General features: G+C 40.6%; 1 protein-coding gene across 1 annotated transcript in view; it reads left to right on the forward strand.

Annotated features, from left to right (window-relative positions):
• The first annotated feature begins 669 nt into the window (after window positions 1-669).
• LOC111156747 (transmembrane protein 170B) overlaps window positions 670-22,920 on the forward strand; it is a 31,081-nt gene continuing 8,830 nt past the window's right edge. The window contains exons 1-2 of the mRNA XM_022517808.1: window positions 670-824; window positions 17,936-18,106. Coding sequence (XP_022373516.1) covers window positions 728-824; window positions 17,936-18,106 — 268 coding nt within the window. The 5' untranslated portion in view covers window positions 670-727. The remainder of the gene's footprint in view (window positions 825-17,935; window positions 18,107-22,920) is intronic.

Here is a 22,920-nt window from a genome sequence, read left to right on the forward strand (position 1 = left end):
ACCCAAGCTCGCGCGCGCGGGGAGGGGGAGGAGGAGGGCTTTGGGGGCCCGCAGGCTGTCGGAGGGCGGCGGGTCGAGGGGAGGGGGGAGAGTGAGCATGCGCAGCGGCTCCGGGGACGGCGGGGGAGGTGGGGACCTGTGCGCGCGCGCACGAGCGGCCCGCCGGCGGCCGCGGGTGGAGGGGGCGGTTCCTCGAGTGTCCGCGGCCGGAGGGTGGGCAGGCTGGCGGCAGGTGCCGCTGCGGCCACCGCCGCAGCCTCCTCCGGGTCCCGGGTCTCCTCGTCCTCCGGCGGTGATGAGCTGGGCCCCGTCGGGGGCTGCACCTGCCGTCTGCCCATCACCCCGGGCCTCCCTGCGTGACCTCGGCCTCCTCGCGTGCCCGGCCCCAGCGGCGCGGGGCTGCCCCTGAAAGGGAGCGGCAGCGGCCTCTTCCGCCCCGAGTCCTCGCTCGGGGGCCGCGCGGGGAGAGCGCCCGGCCCCCTCCCCTCCCCGTCCGCCGTCCTCAATGTCTCCCCGGCGGGGAGGGGGCTGCCTGGGAGACGCGCTGAGCTGCCCCCCCCGGAGGCCCGTCGGCGGCAGCAGCAGCGCCCGGCCCGGCGCCCCGCAGCCTTCCCCGGCGGCGGCGGCGGCCTGGAGGAGCCCTGCACCCGCCGCCGCCCCCGGAGCCTCGCAGCCGCCGCCGCCACCCGGCGCCCGAGGAGAGGGCGGCGGGCGCCCCCCGGGGAAGATGAAGGCGGAGGGGGGCGACCACTCCATGATCAACCTGTCGGTGCAGCAGGTCCTGAGCCTCTGGGCCCACGGGACGGTGCTGAGGAACCTCACGGGTAATTGATGCGCCCGGGATGGGGACGGGGATGCGGTGCCGCCCCCTGCCTCCCTTCTCCCTCGCGAGGAGGGGCCGCGCTCCTGCCGCCCCACCCCCGTGCGCGCCGGCGGGCTGGCAGGCGGTCCCAGGTCCTGGCCGGGAAGGTGTTAACTGGGGGCACTCCACGCGGGTCCCCGGGGCCAGACGCTCGACCCACTCCCAGGGCGCTCCGAGGGGCCTGATCGCGGGCGGAGAATCCACGACCCCCTCCTCCTGCCCAGCGCGGGGAGGGCTGCCGATGGTGCTGCCTTGTGTAGTACGCGCGGAATAGCGTTAGTGCTGAGACTCGGGCACAGTTAGCGTTGGTTTCCCCCACACCCCCCGCCCCGCAAACGCGCACACACACACCCCGCTTCTTGCTGCTAAAATCCTCTTCTTTCTGGCAAATCTCAAACCGGATGCAGGACTTAAATTCTCTGTACACCATGATCAGTTTGCTTCACCTGTTAAATTGTTGTTGCCCTAGATGACTGATGAAGTAGGTTATAGGGGGTCAGGGGCTTGGGCCAAGATCTAGTGCATTTCAAGCATTTCAGCTTAACCATTTTCTCCCTCTTGTCTCTCTCTGGCCTCAAGCTGCCGCTTCTGTGACATTTGATTTTTTTTTTTTTTTCATTTCCCTTCATTCGTCAAGGCTGTCAAGAGGGAATTGGACTTAACTACATTGTAATAATTAACCTCAAATTTGGTTGTAAAAGTGTGCAGTAATACTCATTTTTATCGAATTTGTAGGTTTGGTTTGTGAAGAAACTTCTGCATTAATGTGGAAATTCTTACACTCTGATTTCTGAATTTAAAAAATACTCTTTAAGATTAGTGGTTAGAGGAAAGAGATTTACTTGCAATGTGATGTCTCCTCAGTCTCTGCTTCCCAGGGAAAAAACTTAAAAACATACTCAGGATTTAATTCTTGCAAATGTATAAAGCTAAATTTGGTAGGAACATTTAAAATACATTATGTCAAACTTGTTAAGTGTGAGGAGTATTTTACAAATATAACCTGTCCTGACATTATATACACATGTGTATTATATACATGATAAATATAGAGTATCATTTATAATATAGTAACATATGTATATATTTATTATAAAATCTGGCATGATATGGAATTCGGATATCTGTAGAGAACAATTTTATAGAATTTTATACCATAGAATGAATTTAAAGACACTGGTTTTCTTGAATGCGGCAACTATAAAATTAACATAGATTCTCGATTGATTCATGGTGTCCTCACTTTTAATCTGTGGTTATTTAACTTGATACAAACTGACCTTACATGATGGTTGAGGGTCAGGAACATATTTTTATTTCTAAAAAAAATACACTGACAGGAAGACCATTTCATGATTCAGTTGAACTTGGAGATAGCCTACGTTATCTTATTTCTGGCTTTGCTTCTATTTATCTACTGTTCATATTTCAAATGTTGTATCAATAGTGTTTGTAGGATTGAAGTGAAAAGTAAGAACTTAAATATATGTTTGTATTTGGTAAAGACTGGCTTAGCTCCTCATTTATTTAGAGAAAATTAGTTTGGGGAGCTATAGAGTAGTGTAAATGTAACTTACCACTTGGTTAAATTTAACAGTATTTCTAAAATATTGACTTTAGGATTCTAATCATTATAGTAGCTTCCAGTTCTATGAGTCAACCAGTAGGTTGATAATAGTTTCAACCCAGCGTTAGCTCTCATTATCGCTTAATATAATCTTAATAATCGTCAGTTGCTCATCAGACTTCGCCATTTCGTAAAGGATATGCTGAACATCCAAAACTAGTTCCTTGGGTGGGACTGAGGAACATGGGGACCGCTTCTAGGAAATATCGAGCCTGACTATGCAAAATGCTGTTTGTCTCAGTAGAAACAGAGGAAGATGTAGGTCAGAAATACGCTTCACCAGCAGGTGAGTGGACCACATGTTAGGAATCCATTTCTAAAAAAATGTGGATTCTGGAAGTGGTAACATTTGACGTGATGTGATTCACTGTGGCCCTCTCCTGCTGGTGACCTTAGTAATCCCATATGTAGCTTGGTCATTAGTCAAGAGATGCTCGCCATAGTGCCATTTAGGATTTGGTCTATTCAAAACAAACACACACGTCCTAAGACAAGACTCGACCGCCGCTTACTTTGTGAGTGCCTGCTATGTAGCAGACACTTTCCATATATTATTTCTGATCTTAAGAATAACTTTCCAAAGTAGAATTGCAGAGAAGAGAGGCGAAGTTGCCCCAAATCATATCACCAGTGAGTGGCCGAGCAGGACTTGCAACGCCTGTCTTTGCCCGCAAATGTACTCTTTCCCCTTTGCCACCTGCTTCCGCTCCTCTTTCTTTCGGCAGAATGAGTTACTTACCTCACCCTGCTGCTTCTGCTCCATGTACGTGCTTTTATTATTATATTGTCCCAATTACAATTTTTATTTGTCTCTTCCAGACTGAGCTTTTGGGGGGGTCATTGTCATAATCATGAAATTCTAGAGTTTTAGCATTATTCTATCTGCACATATAAATACTCAATATGTGTTTATCGAATTGCATTTCTAAAATAATACTTAAAAATTGCATTAGTTAAATATTCTATTTGCATTAGTTGGTGTGAATATACTGTTAACTAAGGGATGAGTTGTGTAAGCAAATTTTATGGCTAGATGTTGAACCTTTAAGCTACTTAATCCTAAAACTACTTAAAATGCTTATTAAATATACTTTTCTGTGCTTGTTATCATGCCTTCATGTATTTGATCTTTTCGATAATCTTGGAAGAGATTATTGTTTATCTTTATGGATTCAGACATGAGAGTAACTTGCTCAGCTCTGATAGCTAATAAGTGAAAATTTATTACCCTTTTTTCAGGCTATGATAACACATTAACTCAGAAGACATGTTTGTCATCATGATAAACTTAGGAATGAAACAGGTAGAAAGGAGTACAGTGTAGAACCAAATTAATTTGGATTTAAGAAATGACTGGGTGAAGGATTGCAGAAATCTAGTCAATAGGAACTCTGGTTAATTAAGCAAAAGGAGAGTGTGTTCTCATCTCTATTTTTTCTTTACACTAACATAAATAACAGGTGTTATTTATTCTTCTCTTTGTATTTTATCCTAAACAAAGGTGAAGTAGGGAAGTTTTTATATTGACTTTTTTTTTCCCTTAGACACTTATCTTTAGGAAACAGTCTTGTGTATTTTCAAAAAAATGAAAATAAGAGCTAGAAATTAGAACAGGCTTTAGAACTAGAACTTACATAGATTGGCTGCTTCATTTTAGAAATACTGATGTATCACATCATTAAAGTAACATGGCTGGAATCAGTTACTCAGGGACAGAGGCAGGCCTAGAAATGATGTTCACTGATGCTTTTCTGTGCATTTTATTTTGTTCCACACGGATTTTTAACTCAGGCACGTCTGGTGATAAATCTTAAGATACTTAAGAATAGCCTAGCATTATTTGCCCTGATAAGCCTAATAACATGTGAATGGAACTATTTTTTGTCTAGCAAACAAAAGATACTGGAAAATGTAAGATATTATTGAATAATATTTCTTTCCCAAAATTTTAAGTTGCCATTGCCTGTGTAAAAGTTAGTGATCCATATTTATTATAGTAGCTTTAGAAATCCTACCAAATTTGCTCTGCTATTTATTTTTTCTCCTTCCTGAAGACACTAGTATAGGGATTCCATATAGAACAGATTAGTACCTGGAAATTCCATCTCTTCTGTTAATCACCATTGCTAAAGTTCTCTTCTCTATCCATCACTTCCCAAAGTGTGTAATTCACAGGATTCCAAAATTATTAACGGTGTGTAGGTTATACGCTTCTTCAGCTTACTAAAGTAGAGATAAATGCCTTCTTTATGAAATAGTTTTTCTTTCTTTCCATATGTTCTAAGTCCCCTTTCCCCAATCTAAAATTATAGTCAGTATGCATGTACTCTTTCAGTTTTATGGGTAATTTGACTTAAAAAAATAATCTACAGTGTAATACATTCCTTTGCTTTACTTTTATTTTCTTCAACTACTTTGGCTCCCAATTTTGTGTTCTGACCCAAATTTAGTTGCTAAGAATTTAGAGAAGAATTTTTTACTTAGAAAAACGCAGGATCCCTAAACCCGTGTGTAAACACAGAGTGAGGCTGGTACTGGGAAAAGATAATTGGTCCCTGGGAAAAAAGGCACAGGCTGGCCTCAGGCTCATCCTTTTGCAGTGTCTGTTACAAATGTGGGGCAGGTGCCCCTCTTCTGTTGGTACAGACATGGAGAAGCTGGGAATTCAGGCTTGAATGAAGGTCAGATAAAATATATATGTGCTTATTTTCCTGTTATACATACACACTATTCTAGTTCTCTGTTAGACTTTATAGTGGCTGAGCTACTTTAGTGTTAATGTTGACTGTCAGCAAAAAAACAAAGAAAGAAAGGTGGGGGGGGTGGAAAATTTTTATCCATTTCGTGTAGTTGGAATTGTCCATACTCCCACGGGAATAGCCAGCATCTTCTTTCAGTGTGCTCCCAAGAAAGTGTGCAGCTTTCTGGGGTACCCTGCTCCCTAGCTTCCAGTGAATTAAGTTCTTCTTTCTAAATGCTCCACTACAGGAGGTTTTTCTGCAATACAAGTGAAAAATTCCTTACTCTTATGTGGTACAGAGGCCATTAACTAGCGCTGCTATGACTTGTACTTTATAGGCTTTCACTTTTTGGAAGTTTTACCTGTATGTCTTACTGAGAATGAAGCTACTGTAGTTTTTCAAAACCCAGAATTGTCATCCACGGGTTCTTACTTTCTTAGTCTCTGTCCCATTATCTTTGAGTCATGCGTCCGTATGATTCATCCACACCCTCCGGCAATCGCAAGGCCGAGGTCTAGATGACATTTCTTAAAGCAATTTCTGGTTACGTCTTCGGACTGTGTGAGCTGTAATTTTGACGCTTTAATAGACTCTTAATATAAATTTACCTTTGCTTTGTTTGGTGATTGAAAGGAAGGACCGGAAAAGTAAGGTAATTCAGGAAGAGGAGTCAAATAGCTAGAGGTATTTGGTATTTGTCTTGTAGAGAAAGAGCCTGAACTGCAGAGGAAGGGTGAGTCCGGGGTGGGGCGCAGGCCTGAAACCAGGAAAGGGAATTGGGATTAAGAATAGTTAGGTGCGGGCGCCTGGGTGGCTCAGGGGGTTAAGCCGCTGCCTTCGGCTCAGGTCATGGTCCCAGGGTCCTGGGATCGAGTCCCGCATCGGGCTCTGCTTGCCAGGGAGCCTGCTTCCCTCCCTCTCTCTGTGCCTGCCTCTCTGCCTCCTTGTGATCTCTCTCTGTCAAGTAAATAAATAAAATCTTTAAAAAAAAAAAAAAAGAATAGTTAGGTGTAAACTGCAAAGCTCCTGGAAAAAACAGAGGCAGTAATCTTTTTGACATTAGCCATGGCAGCATTTTTCTAGATCTGTCTCCTTGGGCAAGGGAAACAAAAGCAAAATTAAACCGTTGGGACTATAGCAAAGTAAAGCTTCTGCGCAGCGAAGGAAACCCATCAACAAAACAAAAAGGCAATATATTGAGTGGGAGAAGATATTGCAACTGATATATCTGTTAAGGGATTAATATCCAAACTATCAAAGGAATATAAATAATACCAAAAAATGAATGATCTAATTAAAAAATGGGCAGAGCACCTAAATAGTCATTTTTCCAAGGAACACCTTTGGATGGCCAACAGACACATGGAAAGATACTCAACGTCACTCATCATAAGGGAAGTGTAAACCAAAACTATAATGACGTATCACCTATATCTGTCAGACCAGCTAGAGTCCAAGTGACAAGAAATAACAAGTGTTGGTGAGGATGGGAATAAAAAGGAATCCTCACGCACAGTTGGTGGGGATGCAGACTGGTGCAGCCACTATGGAAAACAGTGTGAAGGTTCCTCAAAAAATTAAAAATAGAACTGTCATGTGATCTAGTGATTCTACTACTGGGTATTTACCCAAAGAGAATAAAAACACTAATCCCAAGACATACATGCAGCCCTATTGTTATTGCAACATTATTTACAATATCCAAGGTGTGGAAGCTACCCAAGTGTCCACTGGTAGATCAATGGATAGAGAAGATGTGGTAGGTATGTACAATGTAATATTAGCTATTAAAAAAGAAAGATTTGTGACGCAATGGATGGACCTGGAGGAAATTACAATGAGTGAAATAAGCCAGACAGGTAAGTCAGAGACAGATACCATGTGATAGTACTTACATGTGGAATCTAAAACCAAAACAAACCAACAATTAAAAAGCAGAAACAGACCCATAAGTACAAAGAACCACCTGATGGTTGTCAGAGGGGAGGGAGATGGGGGGGGCAAAATAGATAAAGGGGATTGAGAAATACAGACCTCTGGTTATCGAATGAATAGGTCACCCAGATAAAAGATACAGGAAAAGGATTATAGCCAATGGTGTTGTAACAGCGTTGTATGGAGACAGTACTGCCATAGTGAGCGGAGTGCATAGTGCAGCGTGTAGACTTGTGCAATCACTGTGTTGTGCACCTGAAACTAATATTGTGTGTCAGCTCTTCCTCAACTAAAAAAAAAAAAAACAGCTGTAGGAAGAGAGCCCCGAGACTCTATAGCTTGTTGACTTTACTGCAGTATCAGATGAAAAATTCTAATAAATACCAAAGCTCTAAAATAGTGATGTTCATTGAATATTTACTACATACCTGACACAGTGCAAAGCATTTGGTGTGCTTCTTTTTTCCTATAATGGAAGTGACCGTGTAACCTACTGCTTTATTAAATGTATGTGGTTATATCAGGTATGATAGACTAATTGTGCTTTTCATGACAAACTATTTTAGCAGTAAAAGTGTAATATAAAAAAAAGTAAAATATAAATAAAAAGTGTAATATAAAAAAAGTGTGATATTAAAAAAAAGTAAAAGTAGTATAAACAGTGGCAGTGGAATCATTTGAAAAAAGGTCTCATTAGATTATCGAATTCCAGTAACCTTAGTTGAGATTTTTCACCAAACCTTGTACAAGTAGGAAGAACCAGACTTTTACCTGGGTCCAGTTGCCTGTTCTTACAAATCTTGGGATATAATCTTGAAGGACTTTTTGTGAGAGTGAAGTGGTATAATAGGAGATTTTGGAAAGCAGGAGGCACCTGTATAGTACTCTCAGATATCAATGTCTAGCTGCGATGTTTCTGTCAGTGTTGTGGACTGGATTTTCATGATGAAATTGCTCCCCTCTCCCATTCCCTGCCACGAATTACTTTAATCCAGCATAGTTTCTGAACTTTGCTGCTTATCAGCATCACCTGGGTTGGGTTAAAGGTACAGATCCAAGGTTCCAGTCCCTATTTATGGAGGACTTTTGAGAATGGGGTCTATGAAGCTACATTTTTAGCTAGTTCTGGGTGGTTTTGTTATTGAGAGCTCAAGGTTTGGGAACACCCGATTTTTAAAAATAAAGTTTTTGGTGATCAATCAGTAGCTATGTTGTGATATATAAAGCAAATTAATATGGAGAATTTGGTATAACTAAAGACATTAAATTTTCAATATAAATAACTCATTTCCAGGAGGATGCTCAAACCCAGTTTTTAAAAAGTGACTATCTTTTAATTATTAATATTATTATTATTTTTTTAAAGATTTTTATTTATTTATTTGACAGAGATCACAAGTAGGCAGAGAGATAGGCAGAGAGAGAATGGGGAAGCAGGCTCTTCGCTGAGCAGAGAGCCCAATGCGGGGCTCGATCCCAGGACCCCAGGATCATGACCTGAGCCAAAGGCAGAGGCCTTAACCCACTGAGCCACCCAGGCGCCCCTTAATATTATTTTTAATACTTTAATCTATTTAATATTTTAGTAATGTTTCTTTATATGAACCGTTAGCTGTAGAGAATAATTCCTATTAAATTATCATATTTTGAAAATTCAAGATGGCTTAGCTGCATTCGATCTGAAGTATATGGGAGAATTTAACATTAGCAATATTTATGTAAACACTTAGATAATGTGCAGTTATTGGAATTCTTCCTTCCAGAATAATCTGGGTTCTGTCAGATTTTTGTATGCAAATAAAGAGTCTGAAGAAGCAGTAGGATCCTTGCATTTATGGATCAAGAAACCGAGTCTTATGCTTGACTGCGACTAACTGGATTTTGCACGTTGGACAAGCCGCGTGTTTCCCAGGCTCAGGTTCCTTGTGTGTAACACAGTCTGATACCAGCCGTTCTCATGCTGATGTTATGGGAAAGCTGAGTTAGAAATTAGTAGGGAGAGAAAAGTTTAGTTACGGGCACCTGGGTGGCTCAGTCCTTCAGTGTGTGCCTTCAGCTCAGGGCATGATCCCAGGGTCCTGGGATGGAGCCCACATTGCACTCCTTGCTCGGCAGGGGGCCTGCTTCTCCCTCTCCCACTCAACCCTGCTTGCGTTCCTTCTCTCTCTGTCAAATAAATAAAATAAAATCTTAAAAAAGAAAAGAAAAAAGTTCAGTTAACTATGAGTTAAGGAAAATGCTTACCATTTGCATATAAACTTGTTTCTTTAATCTTTAAAATTAAGAAATTTTTCATTTTTAAGTGGTGCTTCCTCAGATTTTTAATAGGCTGATTTGTAAGGTGAAGCTTAGGACCTAGAGAAATCCATACTCTGTGAACACCATTTAACAGCTCTTAGGATGGGGCCTTCTTAAAATTTGGTTTAGGAAACTCTGCATTCAGTATCTGAAATTATGTCTTCGTTTAATTTCGTTTTGTTGATCCGTGTGTGGTGTAACCGCTTCCTCCGGATTATTGTCAGTGATATCCAAGGTGTGACGCTCTGACCAGGCGTGCACATTACTTGCTAAATTTTCTTGGTTGTGCTTTTATTTTCTGATCTGTCATTCATCTGATCCTGTATTTAGATTTAACTTTAGGAGTTTATTACATTGAGAATTTCTTTATACATTATGCTCATTGATGTAAAAAGTTCAATTTTCAGTGTTCAGTGTTAATATCCCTTGGAAATACTGTGTCATGAGATTGTGAAACATTTTATCAATTGCTGACAAGATTTTTTAGATCAGTGACTGATTCAAACAAACATGTTGTTACTGACTTTTTTTTTAGTATGACATGGATAATTTAAGATACTTGAGGGCATACAAGTAAGAACAATTGAAATCATTGTATAATGCTATAATTTCATAATAGATTCAGATTTTGACATTTAATTCTTATGCTTTTGTAACTGAATAGCTAATCCATTACAAGGAAGAACAAGTTGAGTGACATCTTTCAGGAAGACAGTACTATGGCTTGAATATAGAGCAGTATTTGAACTATTTTAAGTAGCCTTAACCTGATTGCTTTAAAGCAGTGATATTTTGATTGTTTTAAATTAAAAAACTTGCTTTTTAAAGAAATTTCTTTTACTATTCAATGATAAGTACTGTAATTTACAGTTTGAAATTATATAATTAGCTGGCAAAAGTGTAATTTAGTGAAAGTGGGTAATAAGTGTTGCCATAAGCTTTGAAAAAGCCAGTGAATTAAGGCAAACCTTGAAAGTATCACCCTTGAATTTAAAAATTAGTATTTTTTTCTCTCTTTAAGAAGCAGAAGCAGATAACTATTAAATATTTACTGTAGCTTCAACTTCTATGTTAATTGGGGTTTCAAGTGGACGAATACAGCAACTTATTTTTAAGTCCAGTTAATATGTTAAGAATGATTAAAAATAAGGAAAAATGTCCTTTATGTTTACCTTCATTTTAACTTTCTTTTTTGTTCATTTCTTAGTGTAGAGTTAAGCTTCCATCTACTATCATATTCCGTCTGTCTGAAGAGCTTCCTTTAATATGTCTTTTAGGTCCAGTGACGATTAATTCTCCCAGCTTTTCTTCTTTTTGAAAAAAGTCTTCATTTCACCTTCAGTTTTGAAAGCCATTTCTCCGAAATATAGATTCCTGCCTTTCCAGGTTTTTTGTTTTGTTTTGGTTTGTTTTCCCCTTTCAGTCTTTAAAAAAATGTCACTCTATTGTCTTCTGGTTTGATAGTTTCTGATGAGAAGTTTGCTATACTTTTTATCTTTGTTCTCCTATATGTGAACTGTTCTACCACTACTTTCAATATTTTCCCTTTATCTTTGATTTTTCATCATTTCACTATGATGTATCTATGTAGTGTGTAGCTTATTTTTATTTTATTGTGTTTTGGTTATTTTGGCAAGTCTTTATCTTGCCTGAGATTCTCTGGGAGTCTTAGATTTGTGGTGTGATATCTTTCATTATTTTCAGAATTTTTCAACTATCTCTCTTCAAATATTTTTCTTCTCCATTCTCTTTTTCTTCTCCCTCTATGACTCCAATTACATGTGTGCTAAACCATTTGAAATTGTTGCATAGCTCTTAGATGGATGATTCTTCTTTTCCCTTAATCTCTTTCTTTCCCTTATTCTCCTCCTTTTGTTCTATTATTTTTTCTCTCATATTTTAGTTTGAATAATTTCTTTTGGTCTATCTTTAAGTTGACTGATTCTTTGCTTAACTGTGTCAGGTCTATTGGGGAAACCATTAACAGAATTTTTTATCTCAGATATTATGGTTTTTGTTGTTGACTTTTAAAAAAATTTCAAGCATTTCCATTTGACTTTTACTTGGAATTTCCATTTTTCTGCTAAAATTCCCCATCTGTTCATGTGAGTTTTCTACCTTTCCCATGAAAGCCTTTAACATGTAAATTATAGTAACTGTAAAGTCCCTTTCTGCTTGTTGTAAAGTCTGGGTCATTCCTCAATTTGGTTCTATGGATTGCTTTATTTCTTGACAGTGGATTGTTTTCTTTATCCTCATGCCATCTCCAATATGTTTATTATTTGGTTAAATTAAATTTATTTTAAAAAATTCATATGTGACAGTGAATTCTCTTGGGACCTTCCTTGACATTGTCCTTCTTGTTCAAGCTTCTCTTCAGCATGACATCAGCTACCCACTGTGCTCTGAAGAACCTGAGTTATTAGAATATATGCCATTGAAGTATCATTAACTAAACACTCAGTGTGTCAGCTCTTGCTAATATATGAAACTAATTGTATTAAATTAATTAAAGTACCACAGTAAATATTTTCAGCTATGCAGGCCATATGATCTCTGTCATAACTACTCAGTTTTGCTTTTATAGCATGAAAGTAGCCATAGAGAGTCTGGATGAGTCTGACTATGTTTCAGTAAAGTTTTATGGACACTGAAATTCAAACTGTGTAATTTTGAGGTGTGAAATATAGTTCTTTTGATTTTTCAACCACTTGAAAATGTAGGAACCATTCTTAGCTCACAGACTTTACAGAAACAGGTGGTAGGCCAGCTACAGCTCAAGGACCCTACTTTGCTGACCCCTGATCTAGGGGACTTTTTCAAATTATAAGTGCATCATCTTCCTGAGAGTCTCATAAGTCACCTAGATGAGATGCATCCCCAAACTGAGAAGTCACTGATATTGGAAACTAAGGGGAGTGATTTCCACACTTTTAGATTTGCTGGAATGAGAACAAAGCTTGAGATAATCTAATGTAAACACAGACTATCTAAACATACAATGTGGACCATTTCTATAAAGAAGGTAGAAATCATGAACAGCTTCAACATATGGTCTTACTGCCTTGGTATTTTCTGCTGGAGACTTCGAGTATGTCGAGCACACAGTAAGAGTTTGGTATCTGTTAATGATTTTAGTAGAAAGGTGAGATAGTCTCTAGAGGATTAAAAATACATTTAGTGTTTGTCTAATGAGATGGTTTTATTGTTTTTATGACTTTGGGATTTTTTTCATAAGTATCTCTTCTGTAACTTTATCATGGAGTAGTAATTCTGATTTCTATTGCATGTTGTGATTATTTGGTAGAGTTGACGAAAGTGTTGTTCTTTAGGTCCTACCTCCAGAGATTACTTTAATTTAGGGTAATTCTTGTGAGCAGCTCCGGTTGAGGAACTTTGGCCTAGTAGAGCACCTTCATTGATGAATTTTAGAATGAAAAACTACTTTTTTGAAGACAGTATGTTTGCAGCAAAATTAAAAAATATACACATTTCAGGCAGGTGCTGAAAAATATAAGGAATATATAAAATAATATCACCCATCTCTTATCTTTAAAAGATAGCCATTGCCAAGTTTTCTGTTTGTGCTTTTTTCTGTACATAAACATATTTTTTAGTGAATAGGATTGTACAGTATGTACCATTCTTTAACTTGTTTTTACTCAGTTAATACATTTTAGACATCTAGAGAAAACCATTTCTTTTTTTTTGTTTTGTTTTGTTTTGTTTTTAAGTTTTTTTTTTTTAATTTTATTTTTTATAAACATATAATATATTTTTATCCCCAGGGGTACAGGTCTGTGAATCGCCAGGTTTACACACTTCACAGCACTCATCATAGCACATACCCTCCCCAATGGAGAAAACCATTTCTCATAAATAATTTTGTCCAAGGATTAAAAACAAAAGCACAGAAGTTAATTTTTGAGCAACTTGGCAACGGGAGCTGATGAGAGATACAGATTGGGAGCAGGGCTATTCTAGGATTGTTTGGAGGCTGGGACACATCACAGTTCTCCGTGCAACGATTCAGCCAGAATTTGTTTACGGTGAAGATTCCATAATCTTTGAATAGGGAAAAATAACCAGAGGAGATGCACCCAAGAAGAAGGAATATTTCCTTCCAGTGAATTAAGGTGAGTGTATGGATGGCAGGCTTCAGAATTTTCTGTTTTGTGCATTGTATTTTTAAAATTTTGTGTTGCGTCTTGTTTAGCATGCGCCAAGTCTCCCTCTGGCCTATCCTCCTCTCACCGTTGCTCAGTTGCTGGAGGCTTAGATTAGGTGGGCCGTTGGCAGACAGGAACACTGGGCCTGTGGATGTCCACATCAGCTGTATGGCCTAGGCAGTTGAAGAGAAGGTGGTGGTATTCCATGCCTGTCCTCCTAGCATCTGTCCTTCCTCTAGGGCTCTTGGACATCTGGTCTTGCTCTCCTCTTAGGATCCTGTAGTTCTCTTCACCTGAACTAACCCAGCAGGCTTCCTGTGTTTGCCAGTAGTGAGCAGGGCCTAAGACAGACTTGCTTATGCAGAGGAGATCAAGTTCTTCAGAAGCCTGTCCATGGACCAGGTTGCGTGCATCCATCAGGTAGTTCATAAGCATAGTGATAACATGAGGCCTAAGTTAGCTACAGATATTCTCAGCAGAGTTCAGTTTTTCCAAGATAAATAATAACGATTTTTTAACAAAGACAGAAATATGAAAATAAGTTTAGGTAGTTTATGCTCAGTCTGCTTAAGGGATAACCCTTGCCTGGTCACTAGAGGACTCTTCAAGGTTCTATTTTAGTTGTATAATTCTTTGATATCTTGGGGCTTCATAAAACATTAAACTTAAAATTTACATTTCCAAATGATCAGGCCAATTTATCGTTGAGACCAATAAATATCTAGTCAATAGACAAACACCATTATTTATAATGTCAAATAATCCCTCACTCATAGTCTTAAATATAGTTAAGAATGCTTTCACCCTATTTGTATTTCAAGGACAACGAAGAAAAGTGCTTTCTGGGGTAGATCTGGTAAGCTACCAGAGTTGGCTTGGGATACGAGGCAGATGATTGTTTTCCTTCCTTCCTTCCTTCCTTTCTTTCTTTCTTTTTTTAAGATTTTATTTATTTGTTTGACAGACAGAGATCACAAGTAGGCAGAGAGAGAGGGGGAAGCAGGCTCTCCGTGGAGCAGAGAGCCTGATGCAGGGCTCGATCCCAGGACCCTGAGATCACGGCCTGAGCTGAAGGTAGAGGCTTAACCCGCTGAGCCACCCAGGCGCCCCGATTGTTTTCTTTCTTAAGAGTATGTGCCTGTTGCTATAGAACCCTTCTTGTCTCAGAGCTCCCCTGATGAAAATGCCTTCATATTATTATTCCCTTATATTTCCAGTTTTTTAGGTTCACTTTGAAAAATTACATCTTTTAAGATAGAAATATCTTCTGAGCAGGTTAAGCCTTTTTGTCTTTAATGCATTTATTATAAATCGAAGCTATTTGTTTGGGAGTGACAGCACGAAAACACTATTTTCCTGAAAGCTGGAAAGGCAAGCTTTGTCTTCTTTTCCGAAATGACCAGCATCTGTCTCTTATGCCACTGAGAAGCGTGCATGGTCCTTCAGCACACATTGGAAGATATATCCGATGACTCTTCCTTCAAATTATTTCACATTAACTGAGTCCAATCTAATTGTTACTCTTAAGAATTTGGCATGCTGAAATGATTTTATTTTTTAATCTGTTTTCTGTATATCCTCTCTTTAAAAAAAAAAAAAAAAGGAGCTTTTTACTTGGAGATGATTGTAGATTCACATGCGTTTGCAGGAAATAATGTGGAGAGAACCCCCTTACCCTTTATCCGGTTTACCCGATGAGACCATCTTGGAAAACCACAGTATAATATCAAAACCTTGATACGGACCTTATTCAGACTTCACCAGTATTACTTGGATAGGTGTACTCATTTGTGTGTGTATATTTATTTCTGTACAGAGTGACAAAACTGTACACTTGTACAAAACCACTGCAGTCAAACTATAGAATAGTTCCATTGCCCGAGACCCCTAGTATTTACCTTGTTCTATCCACACCTTCTTTCCTTCATGAGGTTTTTTTTTTTTTTAAGAATTTATTTATTTATTTATTTATTTGAGAGAGGGAGAGCGCAGGGGCGGGGGCAACAGAGGGAAGAGGACAAGCACACTCCCCGCTGAGTGCAGAGCCAGACGCAGGGACCCATCCCAGGACCCTGAGATCATGACCCGAGCCAGAATCATGAGTCAGGTGCCTAACCACCTGAGCCACCCAGGCGCCCCACTTCACATGTCTTTAATTTGTTTCTCATTTATGGTCATGACTTAAAATAATTATCTCTTTTTTCTTTAAATTTTATTTTATTTTTTTCAGTGTTCCAAGATTCATTGTTCATGCACCACACCCAGTGCTCCATGCAATACGTACCCTCCGTGATACCCACCACCAGGCCCTCCCAACCCTCCACCCCTCACCCCTCCAAAACCCTGTTTGTTTCTCAACCGTGAGAGACTGTGGACTCAGAAAATAATTATCTTTGAAAATTATATCCATACTTTAAAAAGTTTATTTTTAGTGTAGTTAAAAAAAACGCATAAAATTTCCCATCATAGCTATGTTAAGTGTGTAGTTCAGTAGCGTTTAGTCCCTTCACACTGTTGTATAACGGATTTCCACATCTTTTTCGTCTTGCAGAACTGCAGTTCTGTACCCATTTCCCTCTTCCCAAGCCTCGGGCAATCATCATTCCGTTTCGTCTCTGAACTACACTGCTTTTGATATACCTCATGTGAATGGAATCACACAGTATGTGTAGTTTTCTGTTACTGGCTGAGTTTACTCAGTATGAAGTCCTCAAGCTTGAGCCCTGTCATGGCATGTCCCAAGGTTTCTTTCCTTTTTTGAGCTGAATACTATTCCATTGTATGCGCCATCCCCGTTGGTGGACACTCAAGCTGCTTCCGTTTCTTGGCTGCTATGAATAATGCTGCTATGAGCACGGGTGTGCGGATCGCTCTTTGGGATGCTGCCTTTAATTCTTTGGCTCTGTACACAGAAGCGGAATTGCTGGATTGCATGGTAGTTCTTTTTCCAAGTTCTTGAGGAACCACTCTACTTCTCCTTGGCAGCGGCACCATTCTACATTCCCACCAACAGCATATACCTGATAAATCTGTTCTTATTCATCCATTTTTGTTCTATCTGTCTGTTTCATGACTGTTTCATTGACCTTTCTTTTACAGTGATAGAGAGCGAACGCTAATGCAGATAGATATTTTGCATTACGGAATGTTGGCCTACCAAGGATGATCCTCAAGGTGACATCCCAGCGTTCTGCTGTCAACTCTTCCAGCTCTAAGTCACACAACTTGTTTACATAAAAAGGAATTTTATGACAAGAAAACTTGGGTGTTAATGTGGAAACTAAGGGTGGTGATGTGGCAGGCCATAGGAATCACTGGAATGAGGGATTTGGTTGTCTCTTGTCTTTGGTGGGTACAGTTTTCTTTCGTCCTGTCCCGAGGCTCTCATCATGTGATGAAGAAATGGCCCTTCAGAGATCCCTCATCCACCCAAAGACTGAGGTGCTCCCTTGGGCCCAGTCCAGAATTCTCAGGGGAAGGGAAAGAGCGGCTTAGCTGGGATCAGTTGTCTCCCCTGACGTACCTCACCACAGGCTTGGGCGGGGAGAGGGAGTCAATGCAAGGACCTGGCCAAGCCTCTAGAAGCTGCACAGGTTGACTGGGAGGGCGCAGGAAGCCAGAAAGAAAGGGAACGAGCATGAGAGAGACAGAATGGAAGGTGCGCTCATCGACCGTAACCTAAACCACAGTGAACAGTAATTAAGGACACTCTGAGGAAGGAACAATGGAGCTTGGGAAGGTCTGGGTAAGGACTATTAAAATTATGCGAGACAAAGAAATTAAAAAAAAAACCCATTCTGAGTGATGCCTTAGTATATAAAGTTGGGAGCCAAGAGGGGAATTGCCTGAAATGCCTAAAATCATAAAAGATGAAATTGTTGATTTCTGGAACAATTTGAATTAAGAGGTAGATTTCAAAAATGTCAACACTGTTATTTAGTGTAGAAAATAGAAAATCCTATCTCAAACAGCAGTTAATTAATTTATTGCACAAGATTTGCAAATATGTTAGGGACTCGTTAGACACGTTGATGGGTTATAGCTCTGTGATGGAGACTGAGCCAGTCAGAGTGTCTTCGCCTTAATGTGTTGAAGGCTGAACTCTTCCCCGCTCGAGCATCAGTGATGATGGTCATCGTTAATGTTTAGTTAATGTTGCTATGCGTGAGGCACAGTACTGGGCACTTTTCTATCCGTCTTCTCATTTACCCTTCCTCCAAAGCCTTGGTGTGCCCCTGTTCATTAACCCAGATTGTCTAGGTTGTTTCCAACAGAATTAATAACCCTCTGCTCTTCTTTTCAGAGATGTGGTACTGGATCTTCCTGTGGGCTCTCTTCTCGTCCCTGTTTGTCCACGGTGCTGCGGGCGTGTTGATGTTCGTGATGCTGCAGAGACACAGGCAAGGGAGAGTGATCTCACTCATCGCTGTCAGCGTCGGATTTCTGGCTTCTGTCACCGGCGCGATGATTACTAGTAAGCTGGTTTTGTTTTGCTTAAGGACCTGCCCGTGCATGCACTTTATTTTTACGATGAAGGGGACGTTCGTGTCATCTCCCGTGCAAGGTATTTTCAGCACTGATCACACTTCACCTGGGAGTTCATGGGCTCATGGAATGGAGAGTTTTAGTACTTCTCTGTGAAGACTCGCTATGCAAGGTTCTGTGGGAACTAGAACAACTTGTGAAAATTGACAAGGGGCACAGAAATTCAGGGGGGAGTTTATTTTCTAGTGGACTTAGTTTTTGCTTTAAAGGAACTCCCGATGTAGTCAGGGAGAGAGACAGGCACACCGATTTGACAGTGATCATTGTCATCAAAAAAGTGAAAATAGAGCCCCGAGGTCCTCGATGTGATCTGTGAGGACTACAAGGTAAAACCACACTTTTCTTCTTAAATACAACTTGTGACGACACGAATCTCCCCTGACCTAGTGGGGATCGGCCGCGTGTGAGTGTCCTTGAGCCCTGATCAGCTGTCCTCCTGTGCTGCCCAAAGTGCCCAGCATACAGGCCCTCAGTGTCCTTCCCTCTGCCTTTCTCTGACGCCGGAGCGGGGCCCCGCCTCTGCCTGGGGTTCAGAGAGGCGGTCCCAGTTCCTCCTGTGCTGGTTGAGCCAGGACTTAGATGCATCCTGTTGAGACCGGAGGGTGCCACGGCCGCTTCCCTGATGCAGCTCTGCCTGCACGGGGCTGCTTCTCCGTGCTGCTGGGGACTTATGCCCTCACCAGGGCGTCATAGCGGCTTACATGGCCCAGCACTTGGGGCCTGCTCCCTGGTGTCTGGGGCAGCTCACTGCTGCACAAGAAGGACGTCTTCCTTTCTGGTTGGTTCCTAGCCTCCCAGATATAACAGTCAGTCCTCTTCTTCTCTAGTTCAAAGGCCTCTTTTTGGGCGCCTGGGTGGCTCAGTGGGTTAAGCCGCTGCCTTCGGCTCAGGTCATGATCTCAGGGTCCTGGGATCGAGTCCCACATCGGGCTCTCTGCTCAGCAAGAAGCCTGCTTCCTCCTCTCTCTCTCTCTCTGCCTGCCTCTCCGTCTACTTGTGATCTCTCTCTGTCAAAAAAAAAAAAAAAAAAAAAAAAAAAATCTAAAGGCCTCCTTTTGTGGGGGGCAGTCACCTTTTCCCAGAGGGATTTGCATACCTTGCCCTGTTCCCATGTCCCAGTGTCTGTCCTGTGGCACTAATAGGACATTCATAAAACAGTTGTGGGACAAAGTGTAACTATGATTTGTACTGGGATTTAAGGGAATGGAGAGGTTAATTTGGAAGGAACTGGTATAGTAAACTGTTCCCCCCAAGAACATGTATTGGATTTCCATGTCGTCATCTGTTTCTTCATCCTTTCTTCCCTCACCGTTTGGTTTTTCTGTGTTACTCTGTATTAGGTTTCCATTGTTGCCGCAGGCAGCCTGTAACCCTATCATACGGTACTGCATCCGTTCTGCCATAGCTGGGGTGTAGGGCAAGCACTCAGGTTTAGCCGAAGCACAGGACATTCAGAGTGAAGCTGGAGATTCAGCTGGAAAGACAGTGGAACCAGATCCTAGAGGGCCGTGGAAGGCGAGCCAGAAAATTTGGGCTTTTTTCCTGCAGGCCATGGAAAACAAGTAAGATCATTTTGAATGGGGTTGACAAGGGACAAAGCAGTCCGATGGAAAAATTTGTTTTAATAGCTGAATATAGTTATACATAAAGAACCAAGAGACAACTCTGAAGGGGCAGGGGCCTCGTCTGTCTTCACCACTGCTGCCTTCCTAGCAATAAAACAGTGCCAGGATCATAACAGATCCTCAGAAAAAGGTCAGAGGGATGGGTTCAGTAGGGGAGGAGGTACAGGGGTAAGAAAGGAAGAAACAGGGGAGGGAAGAAGGGAGAAACGGGGAAGGAAGAGGAAGTAAGAGACCTTACCTGTGATCTGAACTTGAGGCTGGGATCTGAACGAGAGTTGTAGCTGTGCTTGGACGTGACGGGTAAGGACTATGGCAAAAGGAAACAACCCAAATTAGTTTTACTCACTGTGGTGGCATACACAGAGGCTTGGAAGGGATGCAGTGTTTTTGGTGGGCGCCACTGCTGTGATTCTGAACCCATAAACAGAGTTCGGAAGAAGGAACATTGTGCTTAGGAGTTGTGAGCCGCGTGCGGATATGTGCATTTCTTGGCATAAATTACCGTAAAAGCTCGGAGAGCAGGAGAAACGTCACTCTCCTTCAGTTTATCTCTAATGATGCATTTGTATGTTTATTACCTAGTTTCAATTCAGCCAAGAATAAAATATGCCAGTGATTTTAGAAACTGCTGAGTTATATTTTAAATCCTTAAAAAGATAAGTCTGACATAATTTCAAGTAAAAATGTGTATCCAGGTTAGCAATAAAGCATTTAAATTTCTTCTGGCTAGTCTTTTGACCTGCAGACACTTGAATTAAGAAAACTAGCTGAAGTTAAACTATTTTAGTTATATTTATTTTCTTAATGCAATTTGTGAGTGTCCGTATTCTCACAACTCTGTATTCAAGTCTGTAAATGATTGCTTCAGATCTCTTCTGAATAAGAAACTGATTGAATATAGACACGTATCTATTGTATTTTGCTCCTCCTTAGGTTTTATTTCCAATACAATGATTTTTCATTTTATTTATTTATTTATTTATTTTTTAAAATTTTATTTATTTATTTGTCAGAGAGAGAGGAGCGAGAGTGAGCACAGGCAGACAGAGTGGCAGGCAGAGGCAGAGTGAGAAGCAGGCTCCCTGCCAAGCAAGGAGCCCGATGTGGGACTCGATCCCAGGACGCTGGGATCATGACCTGAGCCGAAGGCAGCTGCTTAACCAGCTGAGCCACCCAGGCGTCCCTGATTTTTCATTTTAGTTGGTATTGGTGGTTAATAACAAAATTGGGAGAAACTAGGTGTCTGTATATTGCCATCAGCCGACATTATATAGCTGACTAATTTTAGCAAATCTGAAAGTATAAAATGACATCTCTTTGTTGGGTTAATTTGCATTTCTCTGATCACTACGGAGTTTGAACATCTCTTCTTATGCTTATTATATATTTAGATTTCTTTTTCTGCAAATTGTTTCTTTAAGCAATTTAAGTGCTTGCTTTTCTTTTGGGGTTCTTGCTTCCTTCTCATTAAATTATAGGGGTTTCTTATACACTAGAGGTATTGGTCTCTTGTTAGTTTTGGACTTTGCAAATAACTTCTCCATCTTTTATCAGTTACCATCATCTATGATGGTAGATGATCTATTCTATGATTCTATGATCTATTGAGCAGAAAGCCTGAATTTCTGTGTTATCAGCTTAAAGAGTTTTTTCACGTTATGGTTTATAATTTAAGAAGTTCTTCCCTCCACCAAGGTCAAAAGATATGCTGAAATATTTTCTAAGGTTAATTTTATTGTTTTACCTTTAGTACTGAGGTCTTTAATACCTAAAGAACAGGAGTCAGCCAACCTTTTCTTAAAGGGAGTATGTAAACTTTGCAGGCCCGGTGGTCTCGGTCAGAGCTCTTTGGCTCTACCACTATAGGTGAAAGCAGATACAGAAGTGTGTAAATGCATAGGCATCGCTTTTTCTAATAAAACTACAAAAACAGGGGTCTGGCATTCAGGAATAATTTCATAAATTCCTGACTTGTGCCCTGGTTTAGAGTCTAACTTTGTATTTGGTATTAGATAGGATTCCAGGTGGATTTATTTTTCTTCCCACATAATAAGTCGGTTTTGACCACACCATCCATTAAAAATACCCATCATTTCCTCATCGATTCACCTTGTCTGCGTATTATGCTCAAGCACGAGGATCTGTCTCCGAACCCTGTTCCGATCTGTTAGTCTTTTTACGTGTTCTTGCAGCAAGGTCACATTTTTGTTTTCCCTGTGGTGTTGTGGTATTTCTTGATACCTGATCAGGCTAGATCCCTCTCATTTCTTTCTTTAAGTTAACATGGCTGTTTAAGGACTTTTATTCTTTCACATAGATTTTAGAATATGTTTACTCAATTTCTCAAAAAGTGTAACTGTATAATTGTTATTGGGATTTAATTTAATGGAGAGGTTAACTTGGGAAGACCTGGCATAGTAAACTGTTCTACCCAAGAACATGTATTAGATTTCCATGTATTTGGATCACCCTCTGTGTCTTTCGTTAGAGTTTAAAAATGTCTTTCTCAACAAGAGGGTTGCATGTTTTTGGTTAATTCTTAAACTCTTACATCGTGGTTGCTGTGCATAGTATCTTTCAGTGACATTAGTTAGTTTTATTGGTATAGAGAAAGGCTGTTCGATTTTCTGAGTGGAGTCTACGAAAGATAAAGCAAAACACTGGTTCTTTGGAAAGATACTAAGATGACTAGATCACTGGTAAACTAATTTTAAAAAAAGTTAAGGCAGAAAAATAAAGTATAGAACAAAATAGAATAAATAACTAGAGACCCAATGGTAGAGATAGAATAAAGAATTATAAAAATAACAGTTTTGCAAACAGGGATATATTCCTAAGTATAAAATGTCAAAATTGGCATTAGAAGAAACTAAATGAGATTAGGACAGTAAGTATATTTAAACAATTGAAATGCTGAAGATCTTCCCCTCCCAAAGGAATTCCAGGGTCAAATGAGTTCTACCAATATTTTGAAGGGACAGTTTAGTTCCTATTTTATCCAAATTTTGAGGAAATGGAAAGAGTAAAAGCCATGCACAGTTCATTTGCTGAGGCCAAGGTAATCTTGTTAAGCAAAATAAAGACTGTGCAGGAGCAGAAAAGTATAGGCTCATTTACC

The sequence above is a fragment of the Enhydra lutris genome, unplaced genomic scaffold (assembly GCF_002288905.1).
Source record: "Enhydra lutris kenyoni isolate GAN:26980312 unplaced genomic scaffold, ASM228890v2 scaffoldscaffold48, whole genome shotgun sequence".
Lineage (NCBI taxonomy): Eukaryota > Metazoa > Chordata > Mammalia > Carnivora > Mustelidae > Enhydra > Enhydra lutris.